This window comes from Sinocyclocheilus grahami, unplaced genomic scaffold (genome assembly GCF_001515645.1).
Source record: "Sinocyclocheilus grahami isolate Dianchi unplaced genomic scaffold, SAMN03320097.WGS_v1.1 scaffold1027.1, whole genome shotgun sequence".
Classification (NCBI taxonomy): domain Eukaryota; kingdom Metazoa; phylum Chordata; class Actinopteri; order Cypriniformes; family Cyprinidae; genus Sinocyclocheilus; species Sinocyclocheilus grahami.
The window spans coordinates 58,736-84,290 of NW_015506206.1; the positions used below are offsets into that span (position 1 = coordinate 58,736).

Genomic DNA, 25,555 nt, shown 5'->3' on the forward strand with positions numbered 1-25,555 from the left:
GAGAAATGCCTTAAAATGTGGTTTATGTTTGAAGAAGAATTTGTAACATTAAGGGTAAATCTAATTTCTTAAATGAAGCAATCTTGCCTTATTGCACAAGCATGCATGTCCTTCCTTGCTTGACCAATCTTGAGCCATTAACCAGTGTGGTGAATTCAGACACATGAGAAGCCGAACACAGGAGGTTTGATTTTATTACTGAGTCTCTTGCTGTTCACACAAGAAGTGAAAAAGCAAATGCTCACACCGTGCTACAGAGATGTTATTTGAACTTTTAGTTTATTAGAGTTTGACGCTTGAAAGCGTGAATCCCATTTGTGATTAAACCGTAACAATATTTCGGGTGTGATTCTCATAACTCTGCTCAGGTATGCCGACAGGCAGATAATCTGTACAAGTGAATCAGCAAATCTTCATCTTTTTTTATTGCATGGAAGAAAACAATAGGCTGCCACAGTAACAAAATGTGATTATAGTGTGAGTAGTAATTACTTTAAAGTAAAGCTTTTAGTGTTGGTTAATGATATGAATGACTGTTAGTTTACACATAAAAGAGGTGTATTAGGAAATTATATTGCAAAATGTTACCATTCTTTCAACCTTGGAATGCAGAAGCATGCTATGGAATTCCAGCTATGTCCTGATGCAATCCTGAATTGATCACAGAAAATTATGGATATTATAGAGAAACAGTTTAGGACTTCTAGAACAGAATGATTTTGTTTATAATAATGTGTCCATATTTAATGTATAAACAGTGTAAAATTAATAAATAGGCCTAGCATAAAAATATTAAAAGGTTTAACTGGTTTTAAAAGATAAAACTATAAAATTATAAAAATGAAAAGGTACTTCACTTATCTATATTATATGTAAAAAATAATTTAACATTTCTACATGAAATAAAAAAGAAATACATTTTTTAATTTTCTTTTTGCTTTTATTACCCATACCCCCCCCCCCTTTTTTTTAATTGAATCATTCACATTCAACATTACGTTACATTAATAGCCATGGGGTGAAGACAAGAAAAGAAAGATACAAAATTACAATTAAATGTTAAAAAAGAAAACAAATTTAAATAAAAACATGGAAATGTTTACATACATTGATACACTTAACAGCTTTCTTGTTTATCAGATTATAAATAGATTTGCGGTATTGTTTAATTTCAGATTTCAAAATGAGAAATAATGGTTTATAATCACTTAGATTTATGTATACTAAACTTGCCAACAAAAGTAACAGATTAATTAAATAATATTCTTTATGGAATGACATGTCATAAGTGAAAAAAACTAATCAAATATTTTCAAAATGAAGTTGAAAGCTGGACATAAGATCTCTAACAAACGAGCAGAAATCTAACCAAAAACTGTACAAAACAAATGAAATTTTCTTTTTTTCTGTAGCCTATGTAGACCACAAAAATGTAGAAAGCATGTCAATGTCACAGTTAAATTTGTTTACAAGGCAATAGTTACTGGGGTAATATTTATAAATGAGTTTGAATTAAATTTCTTTTACTTTTTTTTTAAAATTATTATTAAATATTAGGCTATTCCAGAAAGCTATAACAGGAGGTCTAGAGACAAACAAGAGTCCGAACCTGTCGATTATTGTGTTTAACAGAGAAAGAAGAAAAGCAAACTCGACCAACAGCAGCGTCAACAGGATCCAAAGACTGCAACCCATAGCCCCCTATGAAACTGTGCCAGAGACAACGCGCGTGACGTTCTTTTGATTGACAAGTGAAAGCTCCAATCAGTGAGCGTAACAGACGGAGGCGGGTCCGTGAAGCGCTGACTGTCTACACTTCAAAGAAAACTGCGATTTGACTTACAGTGTTGCAACACGGTGAAGACGCTGAGTGGGCGGCGCGGACTTTTCTCTTCACATAACTACTTTTCGTTGTCGCCTCCATCTTTCAGTTCAGCCGGACTGCTGCTTTTGTGTAAGTCTTAAAGTTTCAAAATGTCCAGCGACTTCAGGCCAAAGCTGTGCGTCTTAGAAAAAGGGGACGACGGCTACGGTTTTCATCTCCACGGCGAAAAGAACAAGCTAGGTCAGTTCATCCGGCATGTGGAAGCCGACTCTCCTGCCGCCGAGGCGGGTCTGATGGCCGGGGACAAGCTGGCGTTCGTGAACGGGGAGAATGTGGAGGACGAGAAGCATCAACAGGTGGTGTCCCGCATACGAGGCATCACGGGCAAACTAGAGCTCATCGTTGTGGACGCAGAGACCGCAGATCTGCTGCAGAAGCACAACATGAAGTGCCAGAAAGAGTATCTGACTGATGGGATACCGATACCGAGCAGTGCTGAATCGGACCATGAAGAGGAGATGAAGAACGGGACACCAAGGGAGTCCACCCCCGTCCCGGAGACAAATGGGGACATACGCATGGATAGACTGAGCGTGAGCTCCAAGGTGAGTTCAACAGCTTTTATGAGCAAATTTCCATCACTTAAAAAGTGATTTTGGATTTTAAGCTGCGTACAAGTTGAGTCTTCTCCACGTGCGTCAAGTTTGACCGGTGTCCTTGTACAATATAATTCATAATATGCATAGTAAATATGTGTAGGCCTATATGGAGGTTAATGTCAAATAAGGATGTTCGAGATCATTAAAAATGAGATATCTCTTTTTAAAAAACAGTTTAAAATACTTGTTTTTATAAATGTATTTGTATGTATGCATTCATGTATGTTTCATACGTTTTTGAAAACAAAATGTTTGTAGGCCTAAATCTTTTCCACATATATTTTCCGATTTAGTTACTCAAAATGGCAAGTGGTGTAACCGTTCAACTAAAATACTTGAATTGGGCTTTAAATACACTTCACAGAAATGAATCATTTTCAGGAGTTTCATCCTTTTTATTAGACCTTAAAAAAAAAAAAATTATCTCTGGCTGGAAAGTTTGACTTTAAGCCCCACAAAATCAAAGTGACTTCTAATTCAAAAATTAAAAACATGCTCATCATAGAAGAGGTGTATTCAAGTCGGTTACTCAAAATGGCAAGTGGTGTAACCGTTCAACTAAAATACTTGAATTGGGCTTTAAATACACTTCACAGAAATTAATCATTTTCAGGAGTTTCATCCTTTTTTATTAGACTTTAAAAAAAAAAAATTATCTCTGGCTGGAAAGTTTGACTTTAAGCCCCACAAAATCAAAGTGACTTCTAATTCAAAAATTAAAAACATGCTCATCATAGAAGAGGTGTATTCAAGTCATTTTTGTAGGAATTGCATTTTTATAGTGTACATTTTGAATACCTTAATAGATCCAGACAAAAATCATTGATTATTATACTAATATTATAGCCTACTAATATTATATTACCAGCAGAGCATAAGAGGACATGCTGTCCACAGAAAAGCTCATTTTTACATTTTCCTATGTTTCATTGCACATTGTTTGATGACCAGGCCACTTGTTGTGGATATGTGCCCATAACAACACAGTGTTTGGTGGGGAAATGAACAGGTTCGGCCCTTCTGAAATGTTTGAGGACATTTACATGTTTCAAATCAGATATTCTTTGTGTCACGTCACAGGTATCACTGGTTTCCACATTGCTTCCAGTCTGACCTGTCAGACATGAGGACAGTCATATGTTCCACCTTTTTGGGGACGATGCCTGTCATCAGATGCATTAACCTAATTCCAGGCCTGATTACTTAATGCTGTTCATGCATAGTAAATGACCAATACACTTTTACTTATTAGACGGTATTGTTAATTGCCAGTAAATGATATCTGATAATAGGTTGCTGATAAAAGCTTTGTCTATAAAGAAGAAGTGGACAAATTCTCCTCATAGATCAGATAAACATCATATCAAGTGTCATAACTGGGTTCTTTGATCACTTACCACTGTTGAAGTTTTAAGATTACATAACCATGTAGAGTGTATAGGTCATTTGCATGACTTTCAAGTGATACAACATTTTTATGTAATGCCGTACAAGGTCTGCAAGTGATTTGCACCAATTTTGTAATAAGAATCTAAAAAGCTCTGTCTTCAATCCTGTGATGTTAATCTGAAGGCCTTTCAGTGGGCTACATTCTCTTTCATGGGACAAATATTTTATCCTGTGATTAACGGGATACTCCACCCAAAAGTTACGATTCTGTCACCATTTACTAACCCTCATGTCATTCTAAACCTGTTTGATTTTCATCTGCGGAATATAAAAAATATATAGGTATTCTTTTAAGTTTTGGAACAACGTGAGGATGAGAAAATGATGACAGATCCCTTTAAGAGGATGTCCTATTATCCACATTCATTTAATTATCATTCAGTCAAAGTCATTGGATTCAACATTAGGCTACTTAATGGTTTTCTAGAGTTGTAATTATTCGAGTTGAGGACAAAAGCCAGCAGACTAAGCTGACCCCAATAAAGTTTCAATCCCTTGCATTGGAGATCATTGAGCACTGAAGGGGGGGTTATTGTTGAAAGTTACTCTTTGTTTGGGTGCAGAAGCAAGATTAGAGAGAAAGAAGCCCACAGAGTAGGATTGAGATCTTTTATCCTATGTAAAAGATTCTGATGTGCCATCAGGCTTGGAGAAGTTACAGAAGATCAAACCTAATCTATTACATGAATGTTTGATCAAATCATATGGATTATTTAGAGACATTTGGGGCTGACACATACACCCCGAATAGTGAAACTTTTGCACAGGCAATCCCCACTTATATTTTCTCCAGAAAATCTAGTTACAAGTTACTATAGAAGGCAAATCATTTTCTGAAAGTGCCAGCACAGAAAAAGCAAATGTCAAGTGTGCAGTTTTGATGCTAGTTATTCTTTTACATAATGGCATACAGGCCAGTGTTTGTCAGTCCCTTTTCTGATTATGTGGCATGAGCTAGAAATAACTTTAATCATCATAACCTTGGCCGACCAAAGAAGGCCTCTGCTCAATAACAGTTATTTCGAGTCCCTGGAACAATATGGATTGTAATCACATTTCTTTCCAGCAATTATCAAAGTGTTTTTGAAGCCCTCAGTCAACCATGAATGGCCCTTCTGTTGTGTCGTTTTCCTCTCACCCTCCTGCGTCCCATCCTTCCTCTCTGTGATCATTCAGAAATGAAATCCTTGGATCGGCTGTCAGTTAAACCCAGACTAAGCTTTGTTCTTGATGGCAGTGCCCTGCGGGATGCTGTTTACTTACTGAGATGAGTTTTCAGAGCGGATTACACTCAGACAGCTTGCTCGCATTGTGTTTGGCAATAAATGATGGAAAAGAGGCAGAACAAATGATTTCTAAAAATTAGATCAATGTCTGAGTCTGGAATATTTCCTGACATTGCAAACATCTTAATCATTCTTTGATAGCGGTTCCTTGGCATAATTCGTCAGAAATGCAGGTGTGTTGGGTGGAAAGAAAGGGTGTGTTTCTTTGGAACAATCCTCGATGGTTTGCTTTGATTCTATTTATAATAAGTGGCATGTGATGATATATCAATCACTACACTGTGTGCTTGTCATTCTGTGTGTTTGCAGTAAAGGAACTATGCTGTTTATTCAGTGTTTTATTTATTATTTAGATTAGCTTCATTTTAAGTGGACGATGAAAAGATGAAACTTCACCAATGTTAAAAATGCCATTGTTTTACTTATAAAGTTACAGTTATAGACTGGTGAAAGTGGTCGTAATCATTGTAGAGTCCTTGCTATGTCATATGTATTTTAACCTTGATATTCTCCCAGCTTATTTTCTCACTTTTTTCTATTTAGAGTTAGGGATTTTGAAGATGTATTAAAATTATTATTGAAAATTGTAATTCTAAATGTGTAATTTTCTATTTGTGCTATGGATATGAATGTTTCTTCAAATTGTACAGCTTATTGAGGAGGTTTCTTGTTAATTTTCTAAGTAATCACGTGTGATTTTTGACTGGTGGTTGATGAAATAGACAGAAAATCCCTCAAATTTTTATTTTTACTATAAACATAAATCACTGAGGGACCATATGCCAGAATATCATGGGATTTAGTTTTTTTTAAAACTTGGGCTGGTTAGCAACCACTTAGCAATTACCTAGAGCACCATCACAACACCCTAGCAGTGGCTTAGCAACACACCAAAAACCTACTGAATACCTTAGCAACCGCATAGAATTACCTTGGAAACCACTTCTAACACTCTAGTCTAGTATCATTGAAATAGACTTTTTATGGGCAAAGCACAAGTTTACATTTTATTCAGTAAAAAAATTATTTAATCTTTGACAACAATAAATTTCAGCAGACACAATACAACATATTATGGTGTGTTTGGTAGCCACACGTTCTCTAGATGTTCACCACTAAAAATTTCAAAAGTAAACTCTCAAGCAGAATGCGTAACTCTGCGAGAGAGGGAGGGATGCTCACACATTTGAATTAACCACTTCCTTGGTTACAAGATCGCTGTTTTTCCTGCTGTGGTCTGTTGCATTTTGAGATGACACGAGCAGTTATACCAATCATATCAGTCCTCACCTCACTGCTCTTGCTACCTGGCTGTGTATTTTGCTGTTGGTTGGCAGTTTTCAAATCTCTATTGGTTAATTATTGACTGTTGAGTTTTGCAAGTGCACATCTTGGATCCAAAGCCTCAGGCCTGTAAATATATTTATGGTTCCTTTGCCAGCCCTGCTCATCTTCACATTCATGCAATCAATGCTGCATCATACTATAAAAAAAATGCTCCTTTATTGCTTTTGCTTGAACCAATATGCCAGTATACCACATGATGTAGGTTTTAAATAAAGCTTGTTGACAACCCAGGTTATGTTTAAGGATAATTATTGTTTTCAATCATCAGTTCATGTTTCACCAACCCTACCCCAGTCCTACAAGATTATGAGTTACTAAAGTGAGCTATAAAGTCATTAACCTTTGTATCATCGATCTGTAGTATCTTTATAGGGCTGGTGGAGGATTCACTGAGGCCTGCCGTGAGCTGGAGATGGGTTAGGTTAGGGCCTTTCCACACTCGGCTCATGACAAACAGGTTTACTTAATGGTATGAGACAGTTCCCAAAAATAAAAATTCCATCATTCTTTTTACTCACCCTCAAGTCGTTCCAAACCTGTATGACTTTCTTTCTTCAGTGGAACACAAAAGAAAACTGTCTCAGTGCAGGGTTTTTTTAAAGTCACATGAAGTCTAGTCTATTTTGAACCTTGCTGACCTTGTACTGTCGATTGTATAGACAAAAACTGTTAAAATTGTCTTTTTTCTTTTCCTTTTTTGTGTTCCAAAAAAATTTTTTTTTTGCTGCTTGGCTGTGGTGTGAGTCTGTCCCTATTGTGGTAATAAACGGTTGGGGAAATATCATGATGAGTTTGCATACTGTCATACATGTAATGATCTGATGTTATGATGCACAGCGTTCCTCGCACAAACCTTTAGGCGATCTAGAAAAGTTGATGATACTTTTATGTAACGTTGCACTCTTTTTGAAGTTTGTAAATGGCTGAATAAATGAAGCAGTGTAATTGAAAATTTCTCCTTTTGTGAACTTACTTAAAATCAAGAACTCTTCTCTATTTAACTCTCACTGTACGTGAGAAGTCAAGGAGAGATAAGTCTAAAAGTTACCGCTACATTTTAATTTTTCCCTGTAATCAATGATTGATCTCTTTGCCAATAGTCACTCTGAAGGCCACAGGTGCCACGGGTTCATGTTATGTCACGCAGACTCTCAGGAGGATTGATAGTGAATGAAGGTCTTTGTCAGAGACTGTAGTTTAAAATGACTCTACCCCACATCCACTGTGTGGACAGGAGAAAATTATTCCCTCTGCTGACTTCAGCTTCCTATATTGAATAACCCAAAGGCAAAAGGAGGCCCAGAGGGAGACTAATAAAGAGTAAATTCCATAAAAGAACTCTACACTTCCGAAAAGGAACTCTGTGAGTTTCATGCATAATAACAAGAGATCACAGGCTTTCATCACATACTGTATAATGGCATGCCATAGTTTAATGCTAGTTTATTGTTAGAAACTAGTTCCACTGTAAGCTTGAATGCTTCATGACATATAAAGAATAGGCTTATTTCCTCTCATCTAATTTCAGTTTTTGTTGAGGTTGTTCTGCCCTGCTCGTAAAACTGGTCACAAAGCAGATCCTCTCAAATTAAACCCCTGCTCTTATGAGTAATCAAACACAGATCTATATTAAGCCCATATCAAGTATCTCTTGCCAAATGCCTAAATGTTTTTTTTCCACTAATCTAAACTTTACCAAATAAGAACATACATGATTAACAAGCTATTTAACAAAAACATGCCCATGACACCTTTACAAATATTTTACATATGAAGGCAAATCAAGAGCATTGCATTGTGACAATGTTTTTTTTATTATTTTTTTTACAGCAGTATATATTAAGGTAGTACAACAAGTATTACCATGATGTATTTTTTTTTCAACGTTTTGAGAATATTTTTTAAATTGTATTATGAGAATTATTATTGTCATAAAAATAATGTCACAATGCCAAAGAATTTGTAATTCTAAAAATAGGCTTCATTCCTTATGCAAATATAAATTCTTTTGACTTTTCTTGGAATTTTGGGATGAAATATGACCCAGACGTGTTCTCGACAGAGTTTGTGACATTCGCCTCAATATGTCTTAGATCATATGTATAATATCTCTCATTTGAGTGTCCTTCTCTTCATGTGGATTTGCTAAGATTTCTTTCATAAAATCACACTGCAGTGTTCCAGGGATCTTATCAAAGCGGATGATGTCATCTTTGCATTGTGAATGTGTGGGCCCCTGCCAAACCCTTCTCAGAGATAGCAGTCCACACCCAAGCCCTTTCCCACACTCCCACAATTGTCCCGTTACTCTCACCCGACACGGCCAAACACTGATATACCAGAGACATCAGCTCTCCTCATCCGCTGCATTCTTTTGCTTTTCATTGGGTGGCAATGCAGCATGATTTCCATATCATACTATATCATCTCATCCGCTTAGTTCATACTTTCCAACCCAAATTTGCTTACGAAAAGAGCGGCCTTGGGTGGAAGAGTCCGCAGAGGTTACATGTAGTTGGTAATGAAGAAACAAAAAGAACCAATACAGTGATAACAGTCTATGGCTTTGTATATCTTATCACAGCAGGGGTGTATCGTTTAGTACATGCTGAGTGATCTTCGGTGTCTACTTGTGCGCATAGTATCAGAGGCATTTAAAAACATTGTGACTGTCACACGTGTTTTATGAAAGACCCACCCAGAGAGCGGATAACATTGTATAATATTCCTGACTGTATGTCCAGTCCTCTCAGGACATTGTGAACCTTCTGTCAAACATAGTCAGATGTGGCTACAGCACTTTGGCAAGAAAGTTACAGTTTTGCTGGGTGAAATAAGACCTAATGTTAGTCTCTTGCCAGTTTGGTCAGTACTTAAAGCCAAGAACTTGTTTGCTAACCCATCCAGCACATTTAAGCTAGAAAAATACCTCAAGTTGTTGTGAAGAAAGTCGAAAGACGTTTCTGTAGTTTAAAGTGAGCCGCGTGTCAGGGTTGTTTATGGTAATGATCTTATGGTGCTATATGCTCTGTTTTTATCTAGAGCCAAACACGCTTCATTCAAGCCCATTCCGTTCTGTAACTGCTTTACAGCTACAGATGCTGTGGTTATTTTAACAACAGTAGCAGCAAAGTAGATTAATACAATTGTTTTTATCTGTCATACATATTATGACTATGACTGTTCAAATAAACCATTTAATTATTTGTAGATTTGTAGGCAAGGAAATGCAAAAAGACCGACACACCATTATTTTTGCACCCAAATAATTTTTTTCAAATTTTATAAATTGCAACGTTTCAACCACAAGCAGTCTTCATCAGGTCAAAACATTGCAATTAATGAAATTATAAAAAATTATTTGGGAGAAAAAATAATGGTGTGTCCATCTTTTTGTATTTCTTTGCATCCACAAATAATTTCCCCAATGATAACATTGTTTATTATTAAATGCACATTACAATGCTAAATGTAGATGAAAAAACATCTTGTCACTAACCTGGTTTGTCTGAACAGTCAGACTCATATATATGTATCACAGATAAACATAATGATCTATTTTGCTATTGTTAGTTTTTATAATTTAATGAATTGCAACGTTACGACCGCAAGTGGTCTTCATCAGGTCAAAACGTTGCACTTAATTAAATTATAACAAATTATTTGGGAGCAAAAATAACAGTGTGCCGTCTTTTTGCATTCCATCTAATCACCTGCTTAAGTGAATTTTGGATGTGCATATTCTACTTTGAATAGATGGCAAGAAAAGTTAACTTTGAGGCATGCTCATGATGAAAGCATTTTGATTATTATGAACATTGTTTGTTTTTAGTAAATACTTAAGGAAAATATAAAAATAGTCCAGACTTAAAGAGGAAAACCCATACAGTATATTTTCTGTCACATGGCCTTCTGCCATACATATTTTTTACATTTAGATACCATACTTCTCTATAGTGAGCAGTAAGTCTTTTAGCGGCCACTTTTATCCAAAGTGACTTATTACAGGGACAGTCTCTCTGGGGCAGTCTGGGGTTAAGTGCTTTGATCAAGGCCACAATTGGTAATAGCTTATGGCTTTGATAACCAGGCCTTGCTTTAACCACTTTGCCACACACCGTCCATAAACTATCCCCAAACAGAGCTCTTCAGTTTGCAGCCTTGTGTTCAGCAGGAGGGATTAAACTCTTAGCGTAACATATGGTCTCTGCTGGCTAAGCCTATGCTAATCAGAGCTCAGATAGGTCTTGCCGTTGCATAGTCACCTGTTAGAAGTGTTCTTCCTTTCATTAACGGCTACAGTCAAGCACGTTTTCTTTGGGGGACAGCAATGAGGATATCTTTGCCATTGTCAGCTGTATCTGTGACCTGTGGTTAGCCCCCAGCTAGTGATTTCTGAAGAGTGGGTATTGTTAATCGTGTCGAGCACATTCAGTGACCCTAGTCCTAACCCCTTCACTCCGCACTGCTATCCGGTTTCCCAGAAGAGCAGGCCTCCCGTGAAGTATGTAGTCTGTACACTGCAGCTTTGTACTGCTGTCTTGGTATTGCCAGTGTTGGCCTATCATGACCACCTTTGGACACACTTTACCTGTGTGGTGAATTGTTTTGCAGTTGGTCTGTATCAGTGATCGCGGTACTTGTAATAATTTTGAGTTAACTTTTTATTACATAAAACCGGTTAATGTAAAGATTAAAATAACTAGTCATGATTAATCTCATAAATTGTTTCAGTGTATCATGTTTAGGTTTTTTTATGTAATTATATCCATTTTAAAGAAATAATATATTTATTATTATTATTATTACTTGAGGGTTATTGATGGTGATGTGAGAATACATAAGTAAGGCTGCGATGTGGAAATCGCGGAAGGAATCACGGAATTCGGTCATAAAAATGGAATTTACTGTATAACGTGGAATGTCATGGAATTTGCCAAATTTTGGATGAATAAATCAAAAGTAGGTCAGTAGACTTAAATCAAAATGCGATATGAACTAGTTTCTGTGAATATTAAGACGCAAAAAATATTACTTAAATAGAAATCCTGCATGTACTTTGCTTAACTTTGCTGGCGCAGACGTGCGGTTTCGTTTATAACACACATACTGAAGCACACGTGACAGTCCTCATCGCAGTTGATGCATGAACACATGAATATAATCTCTAGAACTGCTCTGAGAGTCACTTCATGAGCATTTTTACCATTTCTTTCGAGAAAAACTATTATCATCAACAGACATATCATAAACAGAGAAACCTAAAGGTCTTCACATCAAAATAAAAGTTTGGTTTAACTTGAAGAAACTGTGACAGAAATATATTACTTAATGTAATGATAGTACTACTAGTACTAATAAAATTATTAACAAATCATTATTTTTAAGGAATATTTACTTGGAAAAACTGTTTACCAGAAAAAAAAATGTAAATACACAACACAGTATTTCTGAAAAAATAAATAAATGAGTGTTTAATAAAATCAATTATTTAGAGATGCTTTTGATTAATAAAATTTTATGAAACCATTCAAATGGAATCCAGACAATTAATGGAAAACACAAAATTTGGTTAAAATAAAACTAAATTTGTTCATAGGGCCTTAAAAATTTATTTTTCTTCAACTTTTAAAAAATTGCTGTTAAATTGTGTAAGTTTCATGATTTAAATGAATTAGAAATGCTTTTTACAATTTAATTTAACCATTAAAACAGAGTCTAGAATTGTTTTGGAATTTGGAAAAAAATAAAACTGATTTCATAGGGCCCTACATTTGCCACAATGGCCCTACAAGCCAAAACATTGGCCTATATCAACTATAACTATGTTGTTGTTGTTAATAATAATAATCATAATAATTACAATAATTATAATACTTATAATAATAATTATAATAATAATAATAATCAGCAGCAGCAGTAGTAGATTTATTAGTATTAGTGTCCATTTTAGTGTATCATGTTTTGTTTTATTTTATTTAAAAATTGTTGCTTTTTTGTTGATGAAGGGGTACTTGAGCATTATTTCTGGGATTCTGGGGGAAAATAAGACAACACTGGACTGTAAACTACACAAAAACTATATTATTTTAATATATTTTCATAATAAACTTGAACAAACTTCCTTCTGTATTTGTTTTCATACTTTGCCAGCTCATCTATGTTTTTTTTTTTTTTTTTTACTCATCTATAGATCAATATGTGCATGTGCACAGCAGGTAGATGTATGGTTTCTTATCTGTTTGTATAATTTCAGCCATATATTCTAGACTGGTTTGCTAAAGAGGGAAGTACACAGATGACAGGTCAGTTTCGTTACTTCTACTTTTCAGTGCTTCATCTCGGGATGTTGACGTACTGAGTCCTCTTTGAAATGGTATACAGGTTATTTCTCACTTTCAATCGATTGCTTTGTAGATTTTGTACATTTCGGTGGTTTTATTTAGAAAGTGTTGCTCAGATTGTTATGGAAGGTTTCAGGAAGCAGGTGACTTGTTCAGCTATTATTTATCGATTGGGGTGGGTGGCTTTGCTTTTTAGAAGGTCTTTCTTTTGTACATTATGATGTGCATGTCTCATGCACATTTTGTAAAAAAAAGTTTCTGGTGTGTGATTAAGGTTTGATTAATTTGAACTATATATAAATATATATATATTTTTTGGAAAATGTGCTAGCAGTTAAGGGAGTTAGGATTGTTGCTTTGTACAAAATTCTTAGCTGTAGTTTACATTTGAAAGAACTGTATCTTATCATGATTAACAAAATTTATATGTATTTGATATCTTGAAATGGTCTCATTTATACGTTCTGCTTTGTCTGTTTAGGATATATCAGTGTATAAGCTGTTTTCGTAATTTCCTTGTTTATTGTCTCTTTATAGGAATCAAAGAACGAGCTGCGTCCACGTCTCTGTCACATGAAGAAGGGTGCCACCGGATATGGCTTTAACCTGCACACAGAGAAGACGAAACCTGGCCAGTACATCAGGGCGGTGGATGAGGACTCCCCAGCAGAGAAATCTGGACTTCGGCCCCAAGATAAAATAGTGGAGGTATAATACACCATATTTAATCAGTCATTTAAACAACTGTGTGTGTACTTCAGGAATGTATGGTGATAAACGTTTGTGTTCAGATAGTGCCTCTCTCTCTACATGTACAGTATGTTTTAATATATATCACTGTAACACAAGGTCTCTCTGTTAGATTTTTATTCGAAAGAAATTCATCATTTTATTCAGCACAAATGCGTTAAATTGATCAAAAGTTAAATATATGCCGTTCTTTTGAACTTTCTATTCATCAGAGAATCTAGAAAAAATATATATCACGGTTTACACGAAATTTAGCAGAAGAACTGCTGTCAGCATTGCTAATAATAAGAATTGTCAAAGAACTGAAACTTCAGCTTTGCCGTCACCGCAATAAATTACATTTCAAAATCGAAAATTATCATTTTAAACTGTAAGAATATTTCACAATATTACCGCTATTCATCAACAGAATTTTTGATCAAATAAACACAGCATTGGTGAGCATAAGACGCTTCTTTCAAAAATCTTACTGATCCCAAACTTTTCAATGGTAGGGTACATATATTTTAAGTACTTTTGGCCATTTTGACAGCCTATTCAGTGGATAGTTTTTTGCTTTTAGTTTTTTTTTCCCAGTGAATTCCACAAATACTGTGTAACATATTTTTTTGATTAATTTCTGAAATGTTGTGAACAGTTTCTGTAATTGTATTATTATGTATTGGCCTATTGGGTTGTCATACATTGTGTTATGTATATAGTGACATTATATCAGCCAGCAGCCATCCTTCTTTCTAGATATTGCCATTGGCATCATTCATTAAAAAACACTGTTAGTAATAATTTCAATTAAAATTCTCCCACCTTATAATGTAGTTCATTAGCTTAACCATAGGCTGTTTATGACTGATGTCAGAACGATTAAAGATCAAATTTTAGAGTCAGAGTGGTATTTTACACATTTTATACTTGCACAGAGCATTAACTGTAAATGCCTAAGCGGTTTGGACAGTGTTTCCAGAGCGTTAATCTCATTATCTATCAGTGAAGGAGTGGCCAGTGTAATTACTCTCTCTCTGGGAGTGCTGGGATTACTGAACGCCTGAGGAGAGCTCAGAGTCACATATCTTTATCAAACCACTGATATAAGGCCAAGCTCAATCCACTTACTAGAGCTATGTGATAGAGGACTTAAAGACGGTTCAAAGAAGGCCCAGTTTATGTTATTTCTATGTATAAAAAATATATATTCAGCATTGTCCTATTTGAAACGCATGTAAATACCTGGTGTAAATGAGGTCAAAGAAATGAAGAAAGTGAGGTTAGACAAATAAATATAAATGAAGACCAAATTCTCTTTGTGTTTAATCCTAATCTGTACACGTGTAGTTATTTACACGTGTGAACTGTGTTCTTCTACTGAATTCCGTTATCAGAATAGATAGCAAATTAGCAGCTAGTTACTAATGATGTCATTAAAAGCATATCTGAGATGCATCACTGTTTTCCAATCAAGTGTTATGTTGATATACTGTAGATATCATTATGTCAGTCATTGTCATTTTGGGAGTGACTTTAGGGGAATCACTCTTGGATTTAAATAAGGTTGTCAGTGTGTGTGTACTTGACTTTAGAAAGTATGTAAATGTTCTGAGGGTAATGGTGAAATGGTTTTGGCTGACTTGTAACTCAACCTGTGGTAATGTGTTTTTCATTATTTTAATTTCACACATTTGAAGTAATCATGCTGTTTCACTGGTTGTGTGACTGGTTGACATAGTTGTTCACCCTGAGCACAAATCCGGTCCTCGTCGGCCTGACTAAGAAAAGTTTTTATTTTAAAGCCTCGTCTCAGAATGCCACCGAACCCTTTTCTTTTAACACTGACTTCATTCAGCCGCCGTGCTTCAAAGCTCTGAGTGTTTTCACACACTCAGGATCCCCGTTCTTAGTTTCACTCCCATTTCCCGCATTTCATCTCAGATTCCAGAGAGCTGAGACATTTAAATGTCAGGCATCATGTGGAGTCATGTGGCTTTACCTGAACATGACGATAAAAACATGCTATGCCTGTTCACAAACCCAAGTGTGTTTCACACTCACTCAGATGAATTCCCCTTTTTGCTTCCCTGTTCTGTGAGCATGGCCTCTTGTTGTGTGTGTGTATGTCTAATAGGACTGTTTAAAGGACACATAAGGGGGCTGTTGTTTGTCTGCTGTGTTTTAATAGCCTGCACAATGGGAGAGTGGGATCGGCATTCCTAAGAGCCCACTCCTGCCCTGAATCTCCCACGCAGATTCCTTAGCCTCTGGCATTATGGGATAGACCAACAGAACCTCAGTCTTTTCCCAGGTGCCTCCTCTCTGTGAACCAGAGAAGTCATGGTCATGGGATTAGACTTTCTATTGACCCCTGCAATATAACAAAGAGTGAAAAATTTAAGGGGGTCTGAATACTTTCCGTACCCACTGTACTTCAAATGCATAGAGCGTCAGAGAAAGGAGATTTGCTTTGCTTGCTGGTATATATTATGTTATACTATTTATGTATAGACAAAAACTCGGTTACACATTTGTATTGCCAAAATTTTAGTTTAGCTGCACTGGTGTGAATCGTGACAATTAAGTAATAATGAAGTAAAGAAAAAATTGGGCAAATATATTAAAATAGTAATAATTGCAAGTAAAATCAGAGTTTATATTTTTATAGTTTTTAAATGTAGTTTATGGTTTAATTTAAAATTGTATTTACATTTAATTGAATTATATTTTTACATTTAAATTATATTACATTTAAGTTAAAGCTGCAGTCCGTAACTTTTTTTGGTCAAAAATGATCCGAAATCAATATTTGAGCAAGTACATAACCAGCCAGTGTTCAAAACAATGGCCTTACTTTAGCCCGATTCACAACAGTTAGCCTATAATAATGTTTTCTAATTTGAGTGGTACGGGTAGGTTTTCGCGGGAGATTCGAGCATGCCGCTGCGTCATTACGTCACGTCTGTAAACATAAATAAGTTGTCCCGGCTGCTAGGCTATCGCATGTGAGGATCCTGCTGGTGGCGGATCGTTTATAGCCTTTTCTCACAGCAGCCAGAATAATTAAATCTATCATTTTGATGGCGGATTATAATCCATAAAGGATTATGTGTTTATGAAACACATGTGAATAAAATTAAATTATATTCCAGGTTTAAATGTGCTTCTGATTACAGAGAGCCTGGGATTACAAAGATTTGTATTTTAAAGAAAACCAGTTTGAAGGGAGCATAATTTGCTTTTTGGGTTAAAAGAATTTCTTAATATGATATTCGAAGAGAATGAGAATTAGATTAAACTGTGCAGAAATTGAAATCTACATGAAAATACACACTATACTCATAGTCACCAATGCTGATGTTGTTAACATTAATCATTTGAGAATAAAGTATAATAATAATAATAATTTGAACGGTTTGATGTGATATGAGCTAACCGATCTTTAGATTTAATCACCATTGGTAGAGAGATTTATGGTAATGCTTTTTTCCTCAGTTGGTCAGAACAAACGTGGCAGACTTGTTACTTACTTGTTCAGATGGCAATATATGGTGAAAATGTTTATTTGGGTCATATTTCAAGACGTAGGCTAGAATCTGTGATTTGCAAAGTACAGTAAATATCCACACTGGTGCGGTGACTGACTGCCACACATACTCTTCAGAACATTAGATTCATCCGCGCTGGAGCCAAGCCGCCGCACAACTCCAGCAAACTAGATAATTACGCACACAGCTGCAATTCCAGGTTTTCAAACAGAGATGGCAACAAAGAGGCAAAACTTACGGACTGCAGCTTTAAATTAAAATGATATCACATTAAAATTACATTACTTTAAAACAATAAATTAAATTAAAAATTAAGAATTAAAAAAATAAAAATGTAGTATTGTATGTTATTCTTCTTTGTTCAATTTGTTGTATATAATAATAATATAATTATATTTTTACATTTACATTGAATTATATTTAAATTAGGGTACATTAAAATTAAATTTAGTTAAAAAGTAATTACTAATCAACAAATAAAAAAATACGATAATTAATATTAATTTTAAAATTGTTTTTACAATTAAATTAAATTGCATCGAAATTAAATGACTGTAAAGCAATGAATTAAATTGACTAAGAAATGTCCCCCAAAGATCACTGCAGAACCACAGGTGCTGACCACTTCAGCCACATGCTTTGAATGATCCAGGGAAACTATTGTTCATTTAAATATCCAGATATATCAGAATGAATGGAAACTTCCTGCATTCCAGCCATGTTCCCACAACTCCTCCTTATCACAATTTAAGTCTCTATCTTTGCTTCCAAATGTATGAATTCATGTCTGTTGTTTCTGCAGGTGAATGGCGTTCCTGTGTACACAATGCACCATTCAGAGGTGGTGGCAACCATCAAGGCAGGAGGAGATGAGACCAGACTGCTGGTGGTGGATCCTGAGACAGACACCTTCTTCAGAAGCTGTGATGTCCTTCCAACTGAGAATCATCTCACAGGTACAAGCGTAACAAATTAACCAGCTATAGTGTGTTTTTTTCATGTGCAAAGTGGGTTTCTGTCCATCTCACCCTTGACCGTAAGTGTGGTTTTGCTGATCAAGAACAACTTTGTTCTTTTTGTCAAACATTTCACATGATGTTACGCACACACACTCACATAGTAACAGACTGCTGGTTAAACATCAACTTGAGGCCTGCGGTGGCACTGTGTGTACATGAGAGAATTAGCCAAAATCAACAGCGCACTGCCAGCATGTTGTCTTGGTGATCAGGACCATGGAAACAGTATGAGAAATGGGGGAAGTCAGTTACCCCCACTCTTAATGTGCCAGACAGGCAAAAGACTCATGTTGGCGGCCCAGCCACCCCACTATGACACAAAGAAGCACAACATAATATATGTGTTACTTCATTGGAGGCTTTTTCAAGGTAATAGAGCAACAGCTGAAATAGTAAAAAGTAAAATGATTGCCAAAATTACATTATGATGAGCTGGCCATCGGGCTGTTGGACTTTTTCCATTTCTCCCTGAATGGATGTTGACCGCTGCACCCACACACATCTTTTATTCATTATTTCAACCACAACAGCCATGTTTCCCAATTCACATTCAGTTCTATAAAGGCTTTTTGCCTGTTTCCTGTGTTTTCTTGGAAGGAACTCACAGTTTAGCCATTGTACTGTGACTCAAAACCCTTTGGAAATGGCATTTTGGTTAATAATAGTGATGGACTGTAATCATGAGTCTTATAACAATTTTTTCCCAAGTTACATTTGAACTAACTGAGACCAATATGTGACCCTGGACCACAAAACCAGTCATAAGGGTCAGTTTCTCAAAATTGAGATTTACACATCATCTGAAATCTGAATAAATAAGCTTTCCATTGATGTATTAGGATAGGACAATATTTGGTTAATATTAATCTGTAATCTGAGGGTGCAAAAAAATCTAAATACTGAGGAAAATCGTCTTTAAAGTTGTCCAAATGAAGTTCTTAGCAATGCATATTACTAATCAAAAATTAAGTTTTGATATATTTACGGTAGGAAATTTACAAAATATCTTCATGGAACATGATCTTTACTTAATATCCTAATGATTTTGGCATAAAAGAAAAATCAATCATTTTGTTTGGCTCCATACAATGTTTTTTTGGCTATTGCTACAAATATACCCCAGCGACTTAAGGCTTGTTTTGTGGTCCAGGGTCACATATATCTGATGATAAAAATCTAATGAATTGATCTTTGTCTGTCACTGTGTTCTCAGGTCCTCTCCCAGAGCCTGTTTCCAGCCATATGATAGGACAATATTTGGCTGAGATACAACTATTTGAAAATCTGGAATCTGAGGGTGCAAAAAAATCTAAATACTGAGGAAAATCGTCTTTAAAGTTGTCCAAATGAAGTTCTTAGCAATGCATATTACTAATCAAAAATTAAGTTTTGATATATTTACGGTAGGAAATTTACAAAATATCTTCATGGAACATGATCTTTACTTAATATCCTAATGATTTTGGCATAAAAGAAAAATCAATCATTTTGTTTGGCTCCATACAATGTTTTTTTGGCTATTGCTACAAATATACCCAAGCAACTTAAGGCTTGTTTTGTGGTCCAGGGTCACATATATCTGATGATAAAAATCTAATGAATTGATCTTTGTCTGTCACTGTGTTCTCAGGTCCTCTCCCAGAGCCTGTTTCCAGCCGTGATGCTGAAGATCAGGTGACTAACATCGAAGTTGCTCATTGTTAAAAAGACTAAATGTATTCAGACCGCTTATCTTCATATGTGTTGAGCAAACATGCATGTGACACACAGAGCTGGGTAGATTACTTAGAAATTGTAATCCAATGCAGATTCCAAATTACATGACAAAAATTGTAGTAAGTAATAATCCATCACATTACACATTTAAGGTAATGTAATCAGACTACTTTTAGATTACTTTTGACCTCTCTCATTTATCACATTGATTTAAATAGAAGAATCTTGTACCACATTGATAAAAAAAAATACAAATAGTAAGAAAATATATTTCATTAATTGTTATTAACAACATGAAGTGCATTAAACGTTATATTATGTCAAGGTTTCCCAAACTGGGGTTTATGAAGGAACTGCAGGGGATTTAATGAAAAGCTAATAATTCATTAAATCATAAAAATGTTAAATTAAAATAAATCATTTTAAAATCAATCAAACATTTTATTTGTTTACCTGGATGTCATGTGACCATAACCAATATTAAAATATTTATTTTACCATTTCCGGGGTACCTCAAGTAAATACATTAGGTGAAAGAGGATCAGAAAACAAAAATGTTTTTTGTGCATTTTAATGTATTTGAAAGACAAAAGCCTTCCAAAGACGTAGAAATACATGGTTAAATAACCTACTGAGTGATAATTCAGATAAAAATGAATGTGCTAATCAGTAGCCGATGCAGGGATGAATACTTCTTAAACCTGAAATACCACTTAAACCTAATTTTTATAAATCCAGTAGTCAAATGCTGTGTAGCCACCTGACTAATGAATGATCTTTGTGTGAATGTCCATAAAACTGTATGACTTTCTGAGTGTATGTAAGCAGTAGACTTTTTTTAGAAAGGAAAGATGAAAAAGAGGAATTACGGAGAATCAATAAATTATTAATAATGTATTGCTGTTGTGTAAATAACATGTGATCATATAATCCATAAAAAAAGTAACTATTTAAGTATTTTAAAATGTAATTTAATTGAATTACAAGTACTTAATTTTTGGAATCTGATTACGTAGTCCAGTTTACATGTAATCAGTTACTACCCAGCTCTGGTGACCCATTACATTTCTCGAAAAGTGGCCATGTGATGTGCTATGTTTAGTTGCACATGCTAAATTCACACAATCACATTTGATAGGCTGATAAAGTGTAATAGTGTCTGAACATCAGTTATGGGATTAAACAGGCAGCATTAGGACGAAGGTAAATCTGTGGAGTCTGATAACCAGATTTCAGGCCACTTTTAATGCAGTGTCCTGGTTCCTCTCCAGCAGCTCTTCTCTGTCAGTTTTCCCACTGCTAGATTAGACTAGCTGTGAGAGAATGATAACCTGGTGCAGATAATCGCCAACTTAATGGAAGCTCTCTGCATGTCCAGGGATCTGCTAGTAGATAAAACATCTCAAGGGTGTGCAGGGGAGTTTTTGCTCTTTTTCTTCCCACAACACAAACATCTGTGACTTTATCAGACTCTAAACCTGGTATTGCCGGCGTTTCTCAGATACTCTTTCACCCTCTCATTCTTGCTCAGCTGTAGACAGCACAGAGAGTTGAAGTCTTGTAAATCCATCATTACTTCAGAGATTTGTGGATCATGTGGTTTACATCAGTTGTTTTGAAATTGCAGCCGTAAACCATAAGGGGATGTCTGCAAATTTTATTTCTATTTTCCATCATTTTAAATGAAGTTTACATTGTAATAACATTTCACAATATTACTGTTTAATCAAATAAATGGAGCCTTGGTGAGCATGAGAGCCTTGTTCAAAAAATCATACTAACTGAAAATCTCACAGGTTCCCAATGCCTGCTGACCAAAGTTGTTTGTGATGGTATAAAAACCATGGTGTGGAGACCTGGATTGAAGATCTAGTATTTTGTAACACACTTCATTTCACTTAATGGCTATCTTAGTGCCTTCCAACCTTCTAATTATTGCAATTTGCTCAAACTGAGAGAAAGAAAATCACTATTACTTATTACTTATAGTTGCTTACATGACGTTCCCTGTATTTAACTCGTGTTCAAGGGGACATGAAGACCACATGTGGATGTAGAACATTTAATTACCCAATGGGACACACTTACAAAACAGTGTTGCAAAAATGCAAATGAGGTTGTTGAAGAACTTTAATTACACATCTTGATTTCCAATACTTTGCACTTTAAAAAAACACCTAAATGTTCAGTAGTTCCTGTGTAACAGACAACACAATTGTGGTGCTTTAAAAAAAAATAAAAAAAAATACACAGTCATTTCTACACCAATAAACACTAGAGGAAACATCTTACTTCAAAAATTAATTTAGCTTGCGCTGCAATATTTTCAGTATCTCCCGATTTCAGGGCACACAAGTTCCTGCACTGTAATGGGATACACTTAGCCCTAAAATAATGCTCTGAAGTGCAATTAGAGATAGTGTGGATTTAGCTTTGGTATTTATCAGACCTGGGACAGTCTTGTGTGTGTACTTCCTGTCACATGCACTTGGCTAAGACCTGAGTGTGGCTGTTGGGACAGGCCCATAGTCAAGCTCAAGGTCCATCTAGGGGTTTGTTTTTTGTACTGCACTTAAAGGGAAAGTCCACCTAATTGTGTCATCAGTTATTCACCCTCATGTCATTCCAAACTAACTTTCTTCTGTGGGACACAAAGAAGATATTTTGAAGAATCTTGGTTGCTAAACAGATTCGGGTTCTCATTGGCTTGCATTGTATGCTGATGGTTATCAGCATTCTTCAAAATATATACTTTTGTGTTCAACAGAAGAAAGAAATGCAGACAGGTTTCCGTTTATGTTTTGAGTTGTTTTTATATTAATGGCAATGCTTTTTTTGTAGGTGAATGGAAAAGCAAGCCAGGAAGAAAAGCCTAAAGTAGCTATGAGTTTGTCGACCTCCAGCACCTCCTCCAACACCTCCTCTTCTGCAGCTCCGGCCAGCACCTCCGCACCAGAGGTTTGTGTCTGTGCACACAGTCTTCTCGAGTATACGAGAGTATATTCTAAATGAACGTAGAATGTTAATTTGAATCATGAAACGTTTGCAGGAGAAACCAAAAGCGAAGGCCTCGAGTGATGACGCAGGACTAACTCTGAACATATCGCTGCAGCAGGCCAAGGAACGCGCTCACCAGAAACGCTCCAACAAGAGAGCCCCACAGATGGACTGGAGCAAAAGAAACGAGCTCTTCAGCAACCTCTGAGCCTCCTTTGTGCCTCCCCTCTTCCTCTCACCCACTTCTTTTCATCTGTTTTTCTTTACTTCCTCTCCCCCTTTTTACAATTGTCTGTCCGCTCATGCCTCTCTGCTCCTTTGTTCTCTCTTTCGGTGCACTTGCACACAATTAGAAACCCTTTCACATGTATATTTTAAACCAGTGTTATTTTGTCTCTGTGATTTCTGAATCTGTTGATTGATCACCTTTTGACTTGATTTACCTCTATTTCACTGATATAAGATGAAATATATGATTTAACATTACTGTATAATGTACAGCCTAGAATATATATATTTTTTTTTTTTAAAGAAGAAAGCTTAAATGATATCTGAAACATATCTGTATATTCTCTACTTTACTTTTCTTACAGTAATATTGATGCAGTATTGATGGCCCTTTGAGAGTGCTGTATAGTGTCTGATGAGTTTCTTCAGGACTAGTCTTAATTGTAGCGTTTTGAAGTAACTTTTAGTGCAGCAGCAATCCATTGATTTTTCTTTCTTCTTTTGGTATGTGTGGTTATGATCAGTTCATAACATGAAGTGTAGAAACTGTCTGCAGCCTTTTAATTGAGTAAATGTGAGCTGTTTATGGTTTGGGACCCATTAACCACTGAAATGATAGCGTTTGACTGAATTGACTGAGTTGATACTGTTGGCTGATAAAACTTCTCATTAAAGGTTTTATTTAAAGTGCTTGTTTAGTGGATGTACTGTGCTTTTTGTACAGCGCATGGTAATAGCGGGAGTGAGTACTGGATGTTTAAGCATATGTTTACTTGTAAATCTTCCACAGTATTTTATTTTCATAGCAAGTGCTCACTTCACTCCATAAGACTGATTTTTGGTAAATTTGTCATTAAAGTAATGAAATGTACCTGCTTTAAATAGCTGTTAAAGAACCATGTCTTTGTTCTACACCAAAAACTATAACATTTTTTTAAATGGCCAGTCTATTATATTATACATATCTGAATTTACAATACAATATTTATACATATTGCATGATATTCCGATGCCAGAAAAGCATTGTTAATACCCTGCAGTTAAAATCCTTGACAGCATTTTCATGAGTTGCACCTGTTCAAAGTATTTGATCTGTGCATTAGGTCTTAAAGTGACAGCAGCCTAATAAACCTGCTGCTCTTAATGTCTCTCATGTTAACCAAACAAGAGAAAATGAGAAAATCACTCATTGCTCTTGACTGAACAACTTTAGTAAAAATCATTGCATATTTAATTCATACAAAGGAGACTATGCAGTGTTTTATTTTTACGTTTGGTTGTTTAATTTCTGTAGTATTTCGTACGTGAATGCTACTATTAAATAGTCTGTACCTGAAAAAAAATAAAGCAGTTTGTTTAATTTGTAACTTGCATTTTTGTCCTTATTTTTAGTTTTTTTTCCAAAATGCTTACGTAGTTTTTGAAACTATGGCTCCATTTCTCAAAATCTACACGGGGTGCCCAATCGTGCTCCTGGCGAACGACTGTCCTGCAAAGTTCAGCTCCAACCCTAATCACACACACACCTGAAGCAACTAAAGTCTTCAGGATCACTTGAAAATTAAAGGCAGCACTTGAAAAAAGTTGATAAAGTTGACTTTCTGACTTGTATGCATGTTCAGTATGTATAAGAGAGATAGATAGACTGAATATGCATATAAGCCAAGTTAGAAAGCCAGCTTTATTTATAAAACACTTTGTACAATATAGATACAATGTAAACAGAAATGCAAGGGGGTAAAAAATAAGTTTTCTAAAAAAAACAAAACGGAGTTTTGATTAGTAAGTGAAGTGAACAAATTATGTATGTTTTCACACATGATCACTGTGTGTAGGTCATCAGTAAATGAGTCTGGCATTAAAATGGCAGTTTCTCAAATTAAACAAAAGAGCTGTTAGTTTTGAATGATGTGTGTAATGAAGTGTTTTGCGAAAAGTTTGTTTTAGAATATCAAACAGAGTTTAAAGCATGTAATGTGCTTGTAGTTTTGCGGACTTGGTCTAAAGATTAGGTATATGAGAGAATGGTTCACTAAGTGGGCCTCAAGTATCACTTTGTGTCTAAGCAATCAAAAAAAAATAAAAAACTATCAAGAAGGGAAACCAACTTCAACAGCTAAATGTTTAGTATCCTTTTTAATTCAGTGTAAAAATTTCTTTTTTTTTTCTCAAATTCAACAGATACATTTTCACAGCCATGCGGAAACAGTTTGAAATGCTTGTAAACAAATGAACATAAAATTCAACCAACAAAAGCTTCCCCCCACAGTTGAACTATATACATATAAGCTACCAAACCCCATATCACAGCACACATCATCATCATCAGAAATAAAGCAAAGACCAGATACAGACTCTATCAAAAAAGTTACAAACCCACCACCCTCACCTCTATGTACTATGAG

The 25,555-nt window shown here is 35.5% G+C and overlaps 1 protein-coding gene across 1 annotated transcript; it reads left to right on the forward strand.

The window, feature by feature from the left end:
• The first annotated feature begins 1,788 nt into the window (after positions 1-1,788).
• LOC107565796 (Na(+)/H(+) exchange regulatory cofactor NHE-RF1-like) lies at positions 1,789-24,082 on the forward strand. The gene is made up of 6 exons (XM_016251076.1): positions 1,789-2,430; positions 13,448-13,618; positions 17,993-18,146; positions 19,840-19,883; positions 22,767-22,883; positions 22,975-24,082. Exons 1-6 carry the CDS (start codon positions 1,975-1,977, stop codon positions 23,128-23,130), a joined length of 1,098 nt encoding a protein of 365 aa, XP_016106562.1. The 5' UTR covers positions 1,789-1,974; the 3' UTR covers positions 23,131-24,082.
• The last annotated feature ends 1,473 nt before the right edge of the window (positions 24,083-25,555 follow it).

Excerpts from the sequence above, each read along its gene's own strand:
- LOC107565796 (XM_016251076.1), top strand. The coding sequence starts at position 1,975 with ATGTCCAGCGACTTCAGGCCAAAGCTGTGCGTCTTAGAAAAAGGGGAC. Across the intron at positions 19,884-22,766 it reads GCCGTGATGCTGAAGATCAG|GTGAATGGAAAAGCAAGCCA; the intron begins GTGACTAACATC and ends CTTTTTTTGTAG. Across the intron at positions 22,884-22,974 it reads CCAGCACCTCCGCACCAGAG|GAGAAACCAAAAGCGAAGGC; the intron begins GTTTGTGTCTGT and ends AAACGTTTGCAG.